Below are 18,820 nucleotides of genomic sequence, written 5' to 3'. Positions count from 1 at the left end.
TTTTCAAAATGCGTACAATCTTATTTTCAAATAAAATTTCCAAGATTCTGCTTGAACACGAGACATCGTTGAGCTTGTGCATTTTATTTGTGATATGAACATTATTAGATATTTATATTCTTTTTATTTTGTCATATTGTTGGAACATTTCTGGTCACTATAGGACTGTCTTCACTTTGCCTGCCATGCCCTAGACTCAGCAACCAAACAAAAAGAAGCTTGTGTGCTGCCTATTTGGGTACCGCTGTATGTGTGAACTCTGGTAATGAAAGCATTACTTGTAACCATTTTACCAACTAACAATTAATAAACAAATGCTCATTTTACAATCTTTCATAGAAACATAGAAAATAGGTGCAGGAGTAGGCCATTCGGCCCTTCGAGCCTGCACCGCCATTCAATCCAACTCGGTATCCTGTACCTGCCTTCTCTCCATACCCCCTGATCCCTTTGCCATAAGGGCCACACCTAACTCCCTCTTAAATATAGCCAATGAACTGGCCTCAACTGCCTTCTGTGGCAGAGAATTCCAGAGATTCACCACTCTCTGTGTGAAAAAAAAATTCTCATCACGATCCTAAAATACTTCCTTCCCCCTTATCCTTAAACTGAGACCCCTTGTTCTGGACTTCCCCAACATCGGGACCCGTCTTCCTGCATCCAGCCTGTCCAACCCCTTAAGAATTTTGTAAGTTTCTATAAGATCCCCCCTCAATCTTCTAAATTCTAGTGAGTACAAGCCAAATCTATCCAATCTTTCTTCATATGAAAGTCCTGACATCCCAAGAATCAGTCTGGTGAACCTTCTCTGTACTCCTTCTATGGCAAGAATGTCCTTCCTCAGATTAGGAAACCAAAACTGTACGCAATACTCCAGGTGTGGTCTCACCAAGACCCTGTACAACTGCAGTAGAACCTCCCTGCTCCTATTCTCAAATCCTTTTGCTATGAATGCTAACATACCATTCGCTTTCTACACTGCCTGTTGCACCTGCATGCCTACTTTCAATGACTGGTGTACCATGACACCCATATAGAACTGAAACATACAATGACATTCCAAAATTATAATATTTTAAATAAATCTTCTGTGGGCACAGTGGTTAAGTAACCAGACATGTGAATTAACAATACTTATAGTTTTTATTTGAATTTAGTTTAGGGATACAGTTGGAAACAGGCCCTTCAGCCCACTAAGTCCACACCGACCAGCAATCACCCATACACTAGTTCTATCCTGAACACTAGGGACACTTTACAGCAGCCAATCACCCGACAAACCTGCACGTCTTTGGAATGAAGTAAACCAGAGCACCTAGAAAAACCCACGCGGCCACAGGGAGAAGGTACAAATTCCATACAGACAGCATCTGTAGTCAGGATCGAACCTGGTCTCTGGTGCTGTAAGGCAGCAACTCTACCACTGTGCCGTCCCACCTGAGACATGAATTTTCTCATCACAAATTGGGCTTTGTTAACAAAACCAGAAATGACCAACAGCTTCTATTTTGTCCATAAGGAAAAAGGCCAAGCTATCTCCTTGAACTATCGAAATTCATGTAGTGAAGAAACATCCACACCGCTATTTGGTAGGAGGTTTCAGTATTTAGAACTAGATATGATATAGGAAATGGCAACATCTTTCCAATTCAAAGTAATGTGCAATTTGGAGAACAATTTCAGGTTGATGCCATTCCCATGTCCTTTAGCTGAGGTTGGAGGCACAGGAAACAGCATTGAAGCAGTCTTGATGAAAGCCTGCATTGCATTTTGCAGCGAGTACATGCTGTAGCTGTGTTTCAGTGTGGGCAGGGACTATATATATATGTTAAGCTCCATCTTGTAGAGAGCTGTGTAAAACTTTGGAAAGTCTTCCATCACTCTCTTGATGTAATTTATAGGCAATGTGTCATCTGCAGCAGAATATCCTGTTTCTAATCTGTTTTGCTGTTACAATATTTCATGATTTGTACACTCAGTTGCGGATGGCCTTGGGAGCCAATTTTCCTGACTGGAGAAAGATTATTTACCTGAAATGCTAACACTGTTTCTCTCTCCAATGTTCAGTGCAAGATGAAGTTCAGTAAAGTCCAATCAAATAGTCTGAGGGTCTCCAATGAGGTAGATAGTAGTGCAGTTGGAGGGCAACTGAACTACAGGACTGGTTGTTGGCAGGGTGATTCAATTGCCTGATAACAGCTGGGAAGAAACTGTCCCTGAATCTGGAGGTGTGCGTTTTCAGCCTTCTATACCTCTTGCCTGATGGGAGAGGGGAGAAGAGGGAGTGGCCAGGGTGCGGCACGTCCTTGATCATGCTGCTGGCCTTGCCGAGGCAGCGTGAGGTGTAAATAGAATCTATGGAAGGGAGGTTTTGGTTTGTGTGATGGTCTGGGCTGCGTCCACAGTTCCCTGCAATTTCTTACGGTCTTGGATGGAGCTGTTCCCAAGCCACACTGTGATTGGCATGGTGCAAGATTAAAGCTTTGGATAATAAGTTTGAATATGGTTCAAGCCACATAAATTGCAAGTCTTCTCTCATTTACCCTTTTAAATGCACTGAATTTCAGCAGCATGAAGTCAACTTCCTCAGGTATGGCCAAACATACACCGAGTAATCTCACTTAAGTGTATACCAATGAGAGCAGGCATTGGAACTGAAATTGGATAATGCTCCTAGCCATAATCATTAAAAATATATATATTTTCTTGGAATTCCTATTTGTTATTTGGAGAAAAACTCCATTAAAAAGCACTAATTATCCCCTGCTGCTTTTTTGTTTACATTAACAGTCCCTCTAAGATCAAAAACAGTTTTAAACACTGACTTGATTGGCAAAGATAGGAACAGAGCTGTTTATCTTAAGCTAATTCCAAAAAGGATGAGTCACACAGTCAATAAGGCCAATCTAATGTCAAATATATTTCGAGAGGTCAGAATAACTCAGAGATGAACAATTGTCAAAGGACATTTGAATAACAGCTTGCTTGAAGTTTGCTTAAAGTTTAAATAAAAAACACAAATGAATAGAACAACAAAAATAAATACAAAAATGAGATTGAAAAAGCAGGTTACCTGGGAAATCTGTGTAGGCTGCAGTTCTTCAGCAACAATGGAATGAAATATATCCTCCCTCCATTCACATGCCGCTATCAATTCAGGAAGACATTCAACTGGACCTCTGTAACCTTTTGAGCTGCTTTTCTTTCCACCCGCATTGCACTTCCTGGCAAAATAAATTGCCACACAAATTTCAGATTAAAACAAAAAGCACACACAATTTAGGCCTTCAGGTTCATGATACACTTCTACACGCTAGCAGAAAATGTAAAAAAAATAGTAAGAGCGATTGTTTGGAATATAGGAAATAAAATTAGATCATTTAGCGCCTCAAGTCTGTTCTGCTGTGCACTGACATCATGAATGATCTATAACCTAACATTATGGTACCACATCCCTAAATAAGTTGTGTATAAAAATCTATCAATTGCATCATTAACATCAACAATTTACCCACCAGTTAATTTCATTTGCAGAAGAGAGTTCAAATTTCTATTATCTTTTGTTCCCGATGTTAGGGAAGTCCAGGACAAGGGGTCACAACTTAAGGATAAAGGGGAAATCCTTTAAAACCGAGATGAGAAGAACTTTTTTCACACAGAGAGTGGTGAATCTCTGGAACTCTCTGCCACAGAGGGTAGTTGAGGCCAGTTCATTGGCTATATTTAAGAGGGAGTTAGATGTGGCCCTTGTGGCTAAGGGGATCAGGGGGTATGGAGAGAAGGCAGGTACGGGATACTGAGTTGGATGATCAGCCATGATCATATTGAATGGCGGTGCAGGCTCGAAGGGCCGAATGGCCTACTCCTGCACCTAATTTCTATGTTTCTATGTTTCTATGTTTTCTCAACAGCAGTTCTTTCGACTTTAACTCATGAAAGCCATAGATTTCATTTTCAGGCAATTTCCCTTGTTCTTAGGTTTCCAATTGACAGAGGTATCTCCTTTCTACCTACTCCAGCAATTCCCCTCCATGTTGTTACCCATTTCACAGATATGAAGACCTTTGCTGCCTAATTTATAGCACAAATATTTTTTGTCAATAATATTCAATGAATACATAATAGGAAGGAGAAAAAATGAGGAGGAAGAAGATTGGACTTTATTGGCGTCCATCACAATGAGGAATGTGGGGAATCTGTGGAACTCTCTGCCATAGAAGGTAGTTGAGGCCAGTTCATTGGCTATATTTAAGTTAGATGTGGCCCTTGTGGCTAAAGCGATCTGGGGGTATGGAGAGAAGGCAGGGTTAGGATACTGAGTTGGATGATCAGCCATGATTATTGAATGGCGGTGCAGGCTCGAAGGGCCGAATGGCCTACTCCTGCACCTATTTTCTATGTTTCTATGAATCCGCAGTGGTGGATGTTTATGTTAACTTATGTAGTTGTGTGTCTTGTTGCTTTTTGTTTTAGCATGGCTGTATGGTAATTTGAGTTTCACTGTACCTTAATTAGTACTTTGAAAATAGTGACCGATTCCTGTTTTTTTTTTAAAGAGACAGGGCGGAAATGGGCACTTTGTTCCCACCACGTCCGCGACTTCACACTAATTCAATCCTACACACAAGGGACAATTTACAGCAGCCAACAAACCTGTTCGACTTTGGAGTGTGGGAGGAAACCGGAGCACCTGGAGAAAACCCATGCGGTCCGTACAGCCAGCACCCTTAGTCAGGATCAAACCCAGATTTCTGGCGCTGTATGGCAGCAACTCCACTGCTGCATCATCATGTCAGAATAGTAGCAAAAATATTGTATTGCCTGGTGGATGTGGCAATTCAAGACAAGGACACAGGCTCGTAGAAACAAGGAAATGTAGATGCTGGTTTATAAAAAAAGACACAAAGTGCAAGTGTAACTCGGTGGTACCTCGCCATCAGTAACATGCTGAGTTACTCCAGCACTTTGTATCTTATTTTTAGGATACAGGCTTAGTACTAAGAAAACTGAAAATAATTGGTTTTTAATCTTGAGATGAGGCAAACAAGAGTGCACCCTGGAGACCAATATATCAAATACATCAAGCAATATATTTGTAAAAGAGAACAGGTTTACATCTGCACTTAATACTGTAGATCTGTTGCTAATGTCAGCCTGGCCATGAGAAGGTGGCGTGAAAGGGAGAAGGGAAGGGAATCAATAAATAATTCACTCTGGCATTGTGTTGAAAAGCTCCAACTTTGAATGCAGGAGCAGAAATGGTTTGGCCATCTGTCTGGTCTTGTTTTAACAAGAGGTGAAAACTAGAGAAAACAGTTTTTTAAAAAAAGTGGCAGTACAGTAGGAAGAAATCCAAGATTTTAAGTTTCCAATGGACTATTTACAATAGGATATCTGAAAACAAAAGTGCTGGTGTGGTCCACATGTAAATGACATTGGAGTGCATAGTGGAGCAGCAAGTGTAAGAAGGAACTGCAGATGCTGGTTTAAACCGAAGATAGACACAAAAAGCTGGAGTAACCCATAGGGACAGGCAGCATGCTGCCCTTCCAGCTGAGTTAAGGGGCTGTCCCACCAGCATGCGATTGCATGCATCTAGCGCGACCAAACGGAAGCGGGGTTCGCGCTAAGTTCGTGGTAAGTACGCGCTGAGTACATGGTAAATACATGCAAAGTTCGCACGTGACGTAATTTACGTCAAACTCACCAATCAGCTGGGCAGGAGGCGGGCCGACTGAATTTGGACGTCACACGGCGTCTGGCGATGACGTCATCATGCAACGGCATGCCGGGCGGTGACGTCATCGCGCAACGCCACGTGCTAGGCGTACGCCGTCAAGGCACTGCATACGGGCATCAATGCGGCTGAGGGCCGACAGGCCGTTGTTGCGCGGGATTTTCGGACAGTGCAAGATTTTTGGAGACCCGCTTGATGTCGGGACCAGCCCCGCACAACTCCATACACCTCCGCCGATCGAAGTGGGACCGGCCCCGCGAGTCCGTACGCCTCAAGCGACTACGTTTGGTCGCGCTAGGTGCATGCTATCGCATGCTGGTGGGACAGGCCCTTTACTCCAGCTTTTTGTGTCTATCAGCTAGTAGAGTTAATGATTCATAGCTTCAGCAATCAGTGGCGCAGTGGTAGAGATGCTGCCATATGTAGGCAAGTGGTGGTACCTGGGGAGAGTTGAGGGGAATGTGGGGAGAATAAAATAGGACCTCCTCACCATCGAAGGGATCTATAGAAGGCCCTGCCTCAAAAAGGCAATCAATATCATCAAAGTCCCACACCAACCTGGTCACGCTCTCATTTCGCTTCTGCCATTATTTTGTGTGTGTGGGCATTTTACCTGTTAATTAAACCTTGTCAATCTTCTGGATTTGGATTAAAAAGGCAAAACATTTATGTGCTGTTACATTTTTTGAATGCAAGTTGCTTTTTATATACAGGCTATGACGCATGTATGTACACTATATAGACACAACAGGCACTCAAATGCATATATATTTAAGAAAGAACTGCAGATGCTGGAGAAATTGAAGGTAGACAAAAATGCTGGAGAAACTCAGCGGGTGATGCAGCATCTATGGAGCAAAGGAATCGGTGACGTATCGGGTCGAGACCCGTCTTCAGCCTGAAGAAGGGTCTCGACCCGAAACGTCACTTATTCCTTCGCTCCATAGATGCTGCCTCACCCGCTGAGTTTCTCCAGCATTTTTGTCTAACCTCACACATATATATACACACACGCACACATTTATAAGACAATGTATTAACAAACATATTCAGTAAATATATTACATAACAAATAAAGATCGATTGTACTCTTTATGGGGGAAAGAAAAGACCGATCCTGGTATAGGTGTATTCATTTTAACAGCTCACAATAATTAACTGTAATGAATACCTGAACAGATAGAGGTGTTGTTGCTCAATGTTTGGCAAGGTGAGGAAAGAGGAGTCATGTACCCATCTGCCTTGAATCACCATCTGAATCAGGTTGATTATGTTCAGTGCTGTCACAAGCCAGCCATTATTTGCAGCCACATCCAGCATTGCCTAAATAAAGTCAACAGAGAGGACAAAAGATATTATGTTCAATTTGAGGATAAGAAACACATGACAGGCCAATGGATGATATTTTAATTACACAATTCCTGTTAAAACGGAGGTATTACATTGATCACTTAATAGTAAGTAATTACATATATCAGAACAATTGAGCCAGATCCTCGAGCCAAATCTGTGCAGATGCTGGAAATTTGAAATAAGAAGAAAAAATGCTGCTAACATTCAGCAGGTCAGGTAATGTTTATGGATCGAGAGCCCGTTAATGTTTCCTCTATTTAACTCATCTCACAAATGGGGTCTCCAATTTGTCTTTGTACAGATCATGCCTGAACTGCTGAGAAGGTCTGGCAATTATTTTTTACCACAGACCTTTTTATTGCTATAATGTGTTTATTTTTCAGCTCCTGTTTGAATTATTCCAATATATATATATATATATCTCTTTCAACTATATATATTTTATAAATTCCAATTATATATATTTTATATGAATTATTCCAATATATATATATATATATATATATCTCTTTCAACTATATATATTTTATAAATTCCAATTATATATATTTATATGAATTATTCCAATTTATATATATATTTCTACATGCCCGTTAACTGGAACCATTGTGACTGCAGCAGTTCCAATCCTTCTAAGCGGCATTCAAAACCCTGTGTCCTAGTTCCAACCCTCCACACCTATCTCTGAATGTCTGACATTATAGATCAGAGATAATCTTATCGCCACTTAGAGGAGTGATTGTGATCTGATTCTCGATTAATGCTCAACTTTTGTATGTACAAATGTTTCCACATTTAAAAGATATATTCCTCAGAAGCTTTATTATGTTAAGTAAACAGAGAATAAAACCCCACTTTCGCTGGTAAAGGCCTCCTTATCGCAGACTCTATTCTTTCTCCAATGATCCCTGCCCTTTCCACCTAAATCACGGCATTTCTGACAGCTGCCAATTTATTAATAATTTTCAATTTTCTTTTCCTAACTGGATTATTTTCACAATAGATGTCCAATCTCTGAAATATTCAATTCTATGTCAGGGTGGCGTAATTGCTCTCTGGTTTACACTCAGAAGGTGGATGGCATAACCGGGAGGGAGCTGGAGACGTCGGACGCGAGGAGCAAGGGCCGGTAGGAGGGTGAACCAGGGTAATGCATCCAGCGCCTTCAAAGTCGGTGACCCCAGGACACAAAGATGGCCGGGGAGGCGAGGAGAGGAGAAGGATGGTTCGTGGGAACTGCTCCAGTACATCGAGCGCGTGAGGCGGCCGGACTTCCGACTTTGAATAATGGCGTTCAAACATGGCGGCACTCACATGTGTAATATATGCCAAAATAATTTCACTGTGCAGTACCGTATATGACAAATAAAGCACCATCAAACTATTGGTTTTTCGAACATCTACATATTGTACTGCAGAAAATATCTTGTCTTGCTTACTTCCTTCTCATAACATAAAACTAGAGGTTGTACATAGGATGGATTACGGTATGACATAGTTGGCAACTAAAATTAGGTTCCACTGTACTGTTTCGTACTGTATTAACTTCTAATAAAATAAAAAAAAAATAAAAAAAAAAATCTTGACTGGTTGCATCATTGGCCTGGCATGGCAATTCCAAGATACAGGAATGCAAGAGGCTAGAGAGTGGTAGCCCCATCCCCACCGTTGGAGGCATCTACATGGGGCCTTGCCTCAAGAAGGGGACATCTACTGGGGGTAGAGTGCTGCCATGGATAGAAAATTGGTTGGCAGACAGGAAACAAAGAGTAGGGATTAACGGGTCCCTTTCAGAACGGCAGGCAGTGACTAGTGAGGTGACTGACGCAAGGCTCTGTGCTGGGACCGCAGCTATTTACAATATACATCAATGATTTAGATGAAGGAATTAAAAGTAACATTAGCAAATTTGCAGATGACACAAAGCTGGGTGGCAGTGCGAACTGTGAAGAGGTTGCTATGAGGATGCAGGGTGACATGGACAGGTTGGGTGAGTGGGCAGATGCATGGCTGATGCAGTTTAATGTGGATAAATGTGAGGTTATCCACTTTGGTGGCAAGAACGCGAAAGCAGATTATTATCTGAATGGTGTCTGGTTAGAAAAAGAGGAAGTTCAACGAGACTTTGGTGTCCTTGTACATCAGTCACTGAAAGTAAGCATGCGGATACAGCAGGCACTGAAGAAAGCTAATGGCATGTTGGCCTCCATAACCAGAGGAGTTGAGTATAGGAGCACAGAGATCCTTCTGCAGTTGTACAGGGCCCTGGTGAGACCTGGAGTATGGTGTGCAGTTTTGGTCTCCTAATTAGAGGAAGGACACTCTTGCTATTGAGAGAGTGCAGCGTAGGTTCACGAGGTTAATTCTCGGGGTCGCAGGTCGCATATGATGAAAGAATGGAGTGACTGGACTTGTATTCATTGGAATTTAGAAGGATGAGAGGCGTTCTTATAGAAACATATAAAATGATTAAGGGATTGGACGCAGGAAACATGTTCCCGATGTTGGGGGGTCTAGAACCAGGGGCCACATTTTAAGAAAGGGTAGGCCATTTAGAACTGAGATGAGTATGTAGCTGAGTGTCCCACCCCGATTAAAGAAAGCAAAGCGGTGAAGGGTGAAGCCATCATTGGTATGCATGGTACCATGCATTCCACAAAGGCCTGAACAGTCCCCTCTATCACCACCATCCTTCTTCTTGTCAAACTTGTGCTCAGATTGAACTCCCACATCACATATGAAATTATAATACTCATTTGACCTATGCTGGTGTCTTTGGAAGGATACGTGGAATACGTGTAGATGTACTTTGATGACTGTATTGGAGTTGCTTCTTGTTCTCGTACGGAAACTCCACTGCCATTTCCACCCCATTCCTGCTTCCATGTTCTTCATCTCTGACTCTTCCTTTCCCTTCCTTTTTTCAACCTCTATTTCCATTCCACTGTATAAAATAGCAACTAATAGTGGGTGTAAAGTATAGCAACCTTACACAACTGCTGACTCGCAGCGAGAAAGATTACATTTTTCACTTTCCCCCCTTTTCCTCACAGAGGTTTAGTTATACTGTACGGCTCGTTTCAACTTCTCAGCTGCACAGCTTTCAAGCAGTTATTGTCACAGGTAGCGAGAAAAGCTGGAGAAAGCCGAGTTACTCCAGCTTTTTATGTCGTTCTTCGGTGTAAACGAGCATCTGCAGTTCCTTCGTACACGTATGTAGACCAGTGCGAGGACTGCAATTCAGGGAATCGATTATTCTTGACCAGGAAGTTCACACTTCCGGATTCATGCCAGAATCGCAAACACACTGGTACTTGCGCACGATAATGCAAACAGATCCTGCCATCAGTTCCCTGCCCATTATACTGCTGCCACTAAAATCTGATTGATATTACATAACTGGAGTTTTGAATTGGACTTTAATTAGTTATTTACTGCATAACTATCATAGGTTAGATAAATCGCAAGTTTAATTGGTGTTTAGAATTATAGGGGGAAAAAAACAAAACAGGAAGCTTCACAGGCCTCCCTCTGCTTTGAAATAAACTTGAAAAGAGCATTCTGGTTTAAACACTGGATGAAAAAAAGATTCATAATTCTGAACAAGCGACATGGGTTTTAAATTGAGAGATTGTTCTTGTCAAAACCATCCCAGTATTTATGATCTGCTTTAGGACAGAGATCAGAATGGCTGGCTTAAGCCAAATGATTCTTGGATTTTTTGATTCAAAGTTGTACAGCTTATGACAATAAATACTGACTTGAGATAAAGTCAAGTGGATAGAAATTGAACTAGCCTTGCATGTTTAAATTCACAATATAAGAATGAGTATGCACAGTACTCAGCTTCTCAAGTTTGGTTTAAAATTAATTTGAATGGAATCCCCCCATTTCAGACGAACCTCATCTACTTCATCCGGTGTTCCTGTGTCCTCCTTTACATCTGTGAGACCAAGTGTAGACTAGGTGAATGATTTGCCGAACACTTGAGCTCAGCCCGTCAAGGCCTGCTGGGTCTACCAGTTGCTAAGCATTTGAATTCCCCTTCCCATTCCGACCTTTCTGTCCTGGGCCTTCTCCAGTACCAGAGTGAGGCCACACACAAACTGGAGGAAGGGTACCTCATATTCCGCTTACAACCTAACGGTATGAACAATGAATTCTCAAATTTCAGGTAACTAATTTAGAAACATCTACCCTCCCCCATATTTCCCCCTCCCCTTCTTCCCTGTGGCCCACCTAGATGCACCCATTTCTCCACTTCCATCTCCCCTTGTCCGCTTCCATCTATATTCCTTCCTCTGCATTCACAATTCACACCACTTCTATCTGCATCTCACACTATTTGTCTCTTTAACTCTGGCCTTTGTCCAGTCATCTTCCTTTCACAAATGTCCCTCTCCTGTACCCACAATATCATTTGCCAGGCTTTGCCTTGTCCCCATCTCTCTTCTAACTTTCTACCACCCCCCCTCCCCCTCCCTCACCACAAAGAGGGATCCCAACCCAAAGCGTTCTCCAGAGGTGCTACTTGGCCCGCTGAGTTACTCCCGCACTTTGTGTCTTCTTTTGTAACCCAACATTTGCAGTTCCTTCAGTCTCCATTCCACACAAGAACCTTGTTTATAAATCACTTTAATGCAATTCTACGCTATAAATCCGAGATTTTCACAAAGTATGCAGTAGAGGAATTAACATGGCTCCAAAATGGCAGCTGGCCACTAACATACATGGTGGATCTGCTGCAACTGCCATTCATATTATCATTGCAGTAGCCCAAGCTATTTAATCAGATCTCGCAGCTTTTGTTAAAGGACCTGTCTGCAAGAAGAGTGCCTATTTTAAATTTTAATGAAATGCTCAGCTGTCCCCAAAAGCCTTTTATTCCTCGCCGTCCTGTTTATTTGCAAGTCCTGGCTTTAGGTGTAAAGGGTCAGTGATTAGATGAAAGAAGCAATTTTTTCCCCCTCTGCTTACTGCGTCCAGAAAAAATTGATTATCTTTATACACAGCAGCTCATTCAGAAGTCATACAAGTGCCGGCTCAATGTACAGAAGTTTATATTAGACTGTTTATGTAATCACAACTTAAAGAAGAAGCAAGAGGGCTGCATTTACTGAATGCAAACAAGCCACTAAAATCCTTTTTAAACAGTGGTATTGTTTACACATGCAAGCAGCAATTCAATTAAAATTTGATGCATTCTTCTGGTATTACTCCCAGCCATTTCTGGTATTACACATGTCATTTCTTGTCTACTGTTCATACACGGTCAACTTATACATAATATATAAATTAATATACACCCGCTGCCGTGGGTGAGTGGTTGAGGCAGTTAAGAGACTTTTTATGTTCAACTGTTCTCGGAGCAGAATAAGGACATTTGGCCCATCAAGTCTACTCCGCCATTGAGTCATGGCTGATCTACTTTCCCACTCAACCACATTCTCCTGCCTTTTCCCCATAACCCCTAACACCCGTATTAATCAAGAATATATCAATCTCCACCATAAATTCATCCATTGACTTGGCCTCCATAGCCTTCTGTAGCAATTCCACAGATTCACTACCCTCTGACTAAAGAAATTCCACCTCATCTCCTTTCTAAAGGTATGTATTTTATTCTGAGGCTGTGCCCTCTGGTCCTAAATCCTACTAGTGGAAACATCCTCTCCACATCCATTCTATATTCAGGCCTTTTGGACAGGCATATGGATATACAGGGATTCCCTCAGAATCCTCTCCAGTAATTTTCCTAACTGATATGTTAGGCTTACTGGTCTATAGTTCCCTGGCTTTTCAATGCAGCCCTTCTTAAATAGAAGCCAACATTAGCCACCTTCCAGTCCTATGGTATCTCACTCATAGATAGAGTCAGAGTCTTCACAGCACATAAACAGGCCGCTCCCTCACCCCAACTTGCCCACACTGACCAGCACGTCTCATCTACACTAGTCCCACCTGCATGCGTTTTGCCCATACCCCTCTAAACCTGCCCTATCCATGCACCTGTCTGAATGTTTCTTAACCATTGCGATAATCCCTGCCTCAACTCCCTCCTCCAACAGCTCGTTCCCACCACCCTTTCTGTGAATAAGTTACCCATCAAGTTCCTATTAAATACTTCCCCCCTCACCTTAAACCTACATCTTCTGGTTCTTGATTCCCCAATTCTGGGCAAGAGACTCAGCATGTCTACCCAATCTATTCCTCTCATGATTTTGGACACCTCTATAAGGTCACCCCTCAACCTCCTGCGCTCCAAGGAATAGAAACCCAGCCTACTCAACCTCCTCCTATAGCTCAGACCTTTGAGTCCCGGTAATATCCTCGTAAATCTTCTCTGCACCCTTTCCAGCTTGACAACGTCTTTCCTATCACATGGCGCCCAACATTGAACACAATATTCTAAATGCAGCCTCACCAACATCTTATACAACTGCAACATGACCTCCCAACTTCCTTACTCAATACTCTGAATGATGAAGGCAATGCCACCCATGTCTAATGATGAATAACTTAGCCAGGGCTCCTGCAATTTTTCCTCCAGCTGCCCATAGTGTTTCAGGATGTACTTGATCAGGCCTGAGAAATTCACCTACTTTCATATATTTTTGGACATCCAGCACCTCCTCGGCCATAATACAGACTGTCCTCAAGACCATTAACTTTCCCAAGTTCCATAATCATGCCTTTCTTTGAGGTCAAAACAGAGGAGAAATATCTCTGGAGGACATCGACAGGTGACGTTTCAGTTCAGGACCCTTTTGCAGTCTGAAAAAGGGACGCAACCCAAAACGACACCTATAAGTCCTCTAGGGATACTGCCTAACCCGACGAGTTACTCCAGCATTTGGTGTTCTAAGCACCATCCCAGTATCTGCAGTTCCTTGTGTCTACAATATTTGAATAAATTATTAGACAAATGATTTGATACATTCGGACAAGAGTGGTGGTGCTGTGCAACAAGGCCTGCTGTCCTTGTGTACTAGTTGCTGAAAGCAAATATTCAGATGCAGTATGCAGTTAGGATGGCAAATGGTCATCCCTGCAACAGGATGTGTACAGGAGGAAGGATATCTTGCTGCAACTGTTGAAGGCTTGGTCAGACCACATCACATCAGTATGAAAATGAAAGACCCGCAGATGCTGGAAAAGGGTCCCAAACCTGAAACACTAACTGTTTCTTTCCCCATAGATGCTGCCTGTCAGCTATAATCATTCAGAATGTTCTTATTTTATTTCTGCCCTATATCTATTTTTATGTGCAAGTAAGGATGTTCTTACCAGAGAGGGAATGCAACAAAGTTTTACCAGACTGATTCCTGGAATGGCAGAACAATAGAGAAATAAATTGCCCTATACTTGAATTTACAAAAGATGAATGGATGGGAAGATTGGGAAAAAGGGAAGACTGCGCATATACTGGAATTTACACAAAATGGGATGGATGTCATTGAAGCTATGAAATTCTAACAGGCGTGCACCAGAGGATGTTCCCAATGGTTTGGGTGTCCACAACTGTGAATCTCAGCCTCAGGATATGGGGTATATATAACATTTAGAACAGACTAGGAGACATTTACTGCACTTGAACCAATGGAACTTTATACCATGGAAGGCAAAGAAGGCCAAAATATTAAATATATTCAAGAAATAGGTAGATGTATTTCTTACTGGTAAAGATATCAAGGTGGATGGGCATAAAGTGGAAATCAATTACTTAGGTGGATGATCAGCAGTGATCACGTTGAATAGCAGAACAGACCAGAAAGGCCAAATGGCCTACTGGTGCTTCTGTTTTATGCACTTTTTCTGCTTCCCACATGAAAATGTCGAAATTATTAGATTGGAGCACTGTTATAATTATCAGCTCAATTCATTAATATCACAGCATGAAATTTATGCAAATTGATCAAAATAGTCATTAAACTGGATAAAATAAATTGGATAAATAGCCATAACAACGGTTCTATGTTCAATTGTTTCAAAGAGACAAAAATATTCTCTCCTGTTGCTTGCACAGTGGTGTATCACTGTGAGTCAATGTGAATAAATGCCTTGCATCTGAACATATCCAATAGAAAGGGTGTTCGATGGCTGAACGACTTTTTCTAACACACATTTCCTCAAGTTAATGATGCTTCTTTGCAATTAAATGATTTTTTAAAAAGGGTCCTGTTGATGACATTTGCTCTTTTGCCACAAATGCAGCTGGCAGCATAGTTTAAGTTCTGCTATTGTCTGTTGTTACTTTGTGAACCTTCATCTAGATAGGTTACCAATCAGGAAGCTCAGCTGCTGTCTAACAACGTTAATTAATCAAAAAGTCATTTCCTTGCTGTAACTATGACTAAAAACCACTTCAAGTATGCCAGCAAACCTACAAGTTAATCAAAATGCTAATGCTGTACAAATTAAAGTTGTGATTAACATTTCACAGTAGCTGCTTGAACAAATTGATCACACAAATGGGTTACACATTACTCATTTCCTCCCAGACCGAAATGTAAAAAGGTTTGTTATGTGTTGAAGATGGATTGCTCATACACATCCTATCGTCATTAAACTGATAAAGATAGAGCATTTTAAAAACACTTATAGAAATTCAACATATAGAATATCAATGTATGGAATTCACTAGTTTTAGGATTTTACAATTATGTTCAACAAAATGGTGGTCATTATTAAACAGTTCGATAAAGACCTGAGCAAAACCTCCGACTAAAACCCAAAGACTAAGCTGAGCATTGCCAAGCTGAGTAATTAACACATTAAATTGTTGGAAAGAAAAAACAAATCACACTCTTGATTGGCACTGGTTCCTGAATCAAAGCCCATCGAAGGCTGTCCTCACTTAGGAGTCAGTGACCCATCAAAAGATAGCATCAGCACCCTGACAATGAGTCACTGGTCTTTCCTCTATCTTTGGAGCTGGCGAGGGACGTTTCAAGCATGAGGCAACAACACTTATTAAAGCCATATTTGTAGCTTTCGTACATGTCCTCAAAAGTAGTTTTCAAAAATGAGCATGACTTTATGGCAACCTTATCTTTACAAATCGCAAATGAGAGAACAGTGTGCCAAATATATTCATTATGTCTATTAATTTGGTAAACTGTCCAGTATTTACATTTGTGGAGGGCAGATTCTGTGCCAGTTACTGGTGCGATCCCGACTACGGGTGCCGTCTGCACACAATTTATGCCCTCTCCCCGTGACCACGTGGGTTTTCTCCGGGTGCTCTGGTTTCCTCCCACACTCCAAAGATGCACAAACTTGTTGGTTAATTGTCTCCTGTAAATTGTCTGTAGTGTGTAGAATAGTACTAGTGTATGGGGTGATCGTTGGTCGACATGGACTTGGTGGGCCGAAGGGCCTGTCTCCACACTGTATCTTTAAAGTTTAAAGTAAAGACTGTTATGTGGCAACATTCACACATGCTTAGTTTGGGTTTTACCAGGACCAGGGAAAATAAAAAGGTCCTTGGACTCACAATGTCTGGGCCAAATATGATGCCAAATTAACTAATTGTTTCTGCCTGCATACAGTCCATATCCTTCCACTCCCTGCATATTCATGCGCTTACCTTAAAGCCTCAAACGCCATTATCATATCTGCATCCACCATCACTCCTGAGAGCACCTTCCAAGCACCAACCACTCTGTGTAAAAACAAAACCTGCCCCACACAACCTCCTTTAAACTTCCCCCCTCTGACTTTAAAGCTATGCCCTCTAGTCTTTGATATGTAAACTCTGGGGAAAAGATTGCGACTATCTACCCTTTTCCTGCCTCTCATGATTTTATATACTTCTACCAGGTATCCCTAGCCTCCAATGCTGCAGAGAAAACAATGTCTAACCTCTCAAGGAAGACGCCTCTCTAACTTCTACAGGTGCACAGTAGAGAGCATGCTGACCAGTTGCATTGTGGCTTGGTTAGGCAATTTGAGCGCCCTGGAGAGGAAAAGACTACAAAAGTAGTAAACACTGCCCAGTCCATCATCGGCTCTGACCTTCCTTCCATCGAGGGGATTTATCGCAGTCGCTGCCTCAAAAAGGCTGGTAGTATCATCAAAGACCCACACCATCCTGGCCACACACTCATCTCCCTGCTACCTTCAGGTAGAAGGTACAGGAGCCTGAAGACTGCAACAACCAGGTTCAGGAATAACTACTTCCCCACAGCCATCAGGCTATTAAACCTGGCTCGGACAAAACTCTGACTATTAATAACCCATTTTCTGTTATTTACACTTCATCAGTTTATTTATTCATGTTTGTATATATTTATATTATGGTATATGGACACACTTATCAGTTTTATAGTAATATGCCTACTATGTTCTGTGTGCTGAAGCAAAGCAAGAATTTCATTGTCCTATACAGGGACACATGACAATAAACTCACTTGAACTTGAACTCATTATGGCTAATACTTTCAAATCCAGGCAGCATCCTGGTAAACCTCCACTCCATCCTCTCAAAAGCTTCCACACAATCTTCTATTTTCTATTTCTAATGTTGTGACACAAATTGGATGCAATACTCCAAATGTGGCCTCACAAATGTTTTATAAAGCTTCAATATGAAGTCTTAACTCATCAACTCAACGCCCCGAACGATAAAGGCAAGTGCACCATTCAGAATGAAGGGACAGAAGTTTAGGGGCAACATGAGGGGGAACTTCTTTACTCAGAGAGTGGTAGCTGTGTGGAATGAGCTGCCAGTGGAAGTGGTGGAGGCAGGTTCGATTTTATCATTTAAAAATAAATTGGATAGGTATATGGATGGGAATGGAATGGAGGGTTATGGTCTGAGTGCAGGTAGATGGGACCAGGGGAAAATAAGTGTTCGGCACGGACTTGTAGGGCCGAGATGGCCTGTTTCCGTGCTGTAATTGTTATATGGTTATATGGTTACACCTTCTTTACCACTCTAAACTTGTGTTGTTATGGACTTGGACTCCAAGATCCCTCAGTGCATCAATGCAGTTATGGGTCTTGTTGTTAACTGTGTAGAAACATTGAAACATAGAAAATAGGTGTAGGAGTAGGCCATTCGGCCCTTCGAGACTGCACCGCCATTCAATATGATCATGGCTGATCATCCAACTCGGTATCCTGTACCTGCTTTCTCTCCATACCCCCTGATCCCTTTAGCCACAAGGGCCATATCTAACTCCCTCTTAAATATAGCCAATGAACTGGCCTCAGCTACCTTCTGTGGCAGAGAGAATCCAGAGATTCACCACTCTCTCATCTCAGTCCTAAAATACTTCCCCTTTATCCTTAAACTGTGACCCCTTGTACTTCTCCCTTACATTCAATGTCTTAGAGTGCAATACCTCATACTTTATTGGACTAAATTCCACCTGCCGTTTCTCTGTCCATATCTAATAATAGATCTCTGTTACTATATCATTTGACAACCTTCTTCACTGCCCACAGTGCCACCAATTTTGGTGTCATCTAATAACAACTGTGGGAAGAGAAACATCGTCAATGTTTCAAGATGAAGACTCCTTGTCAGAATGACTTTAGCTATGGATCTTCCCAATTACTACCCTCATCACTGCCAAGTTTCTCCTTTCCACCTCAGGCTATAATAGATCTCTGTGTTCTACGCAGCGCGCGATAAAGCATTTGTCCAACATTACCATCTGGTCACTGCCCACAGTGCTCTGCAGAATTTTGGTGTCATCACTCACCCCCCTGCATAACAACTGT

At 41.8% G+C, this 18,820-nt stretch overlaps 1 protein-coding gene across 1 annotated transcript in view; it reads right to left on the bottom strand.

The window, feature by feature from the left end:
- ascc3 (activating signal cointegrator 1 complex subunit 3) overlaps positions 1-18,820 on the bottom strand; it is a 358,193-nt gene that overhangs the window by 15,579 nt on the left and 323,794 nt on the right. Inside the window, exons 38-39 of the mRNA XM_055634935.1 lie at positions 6,909-7,060; positions 3,074-3,224 (exon numbers count right to left, since the gene is read on the bottom strand). Coding sequence (XP_055490910.1) covers positions 3,074-3,224; positions 6,909-7,060 — 303 coding nt within the window. The remainder of the gene's footprint in view (positions 1-3,073; positions 3,225-6,908; positions 7,061-18,820) is intronic.

The sequence above is a fragment of the Leucoraja erinacea genome, chromosome 5 (genome assembly GCF_028641065.1).
Source record: "Leucoraja erinacea ecotype New England chromosome 5, Leri_hhj_1, whole genome shotgun sequence".
Classification (NCBI taxonomy): domain Eukaryota; kingdom Metazoa; phylum Chordata; class Chondrichthyes; order Rajiformes; family Rajidae; genus Leucoraja; species Leucoraja erinaceus.
Note: the sequence above shows the minus strand (reverse complement) of the source record. Positions and strands in the feature narration are given on the sequence as shown.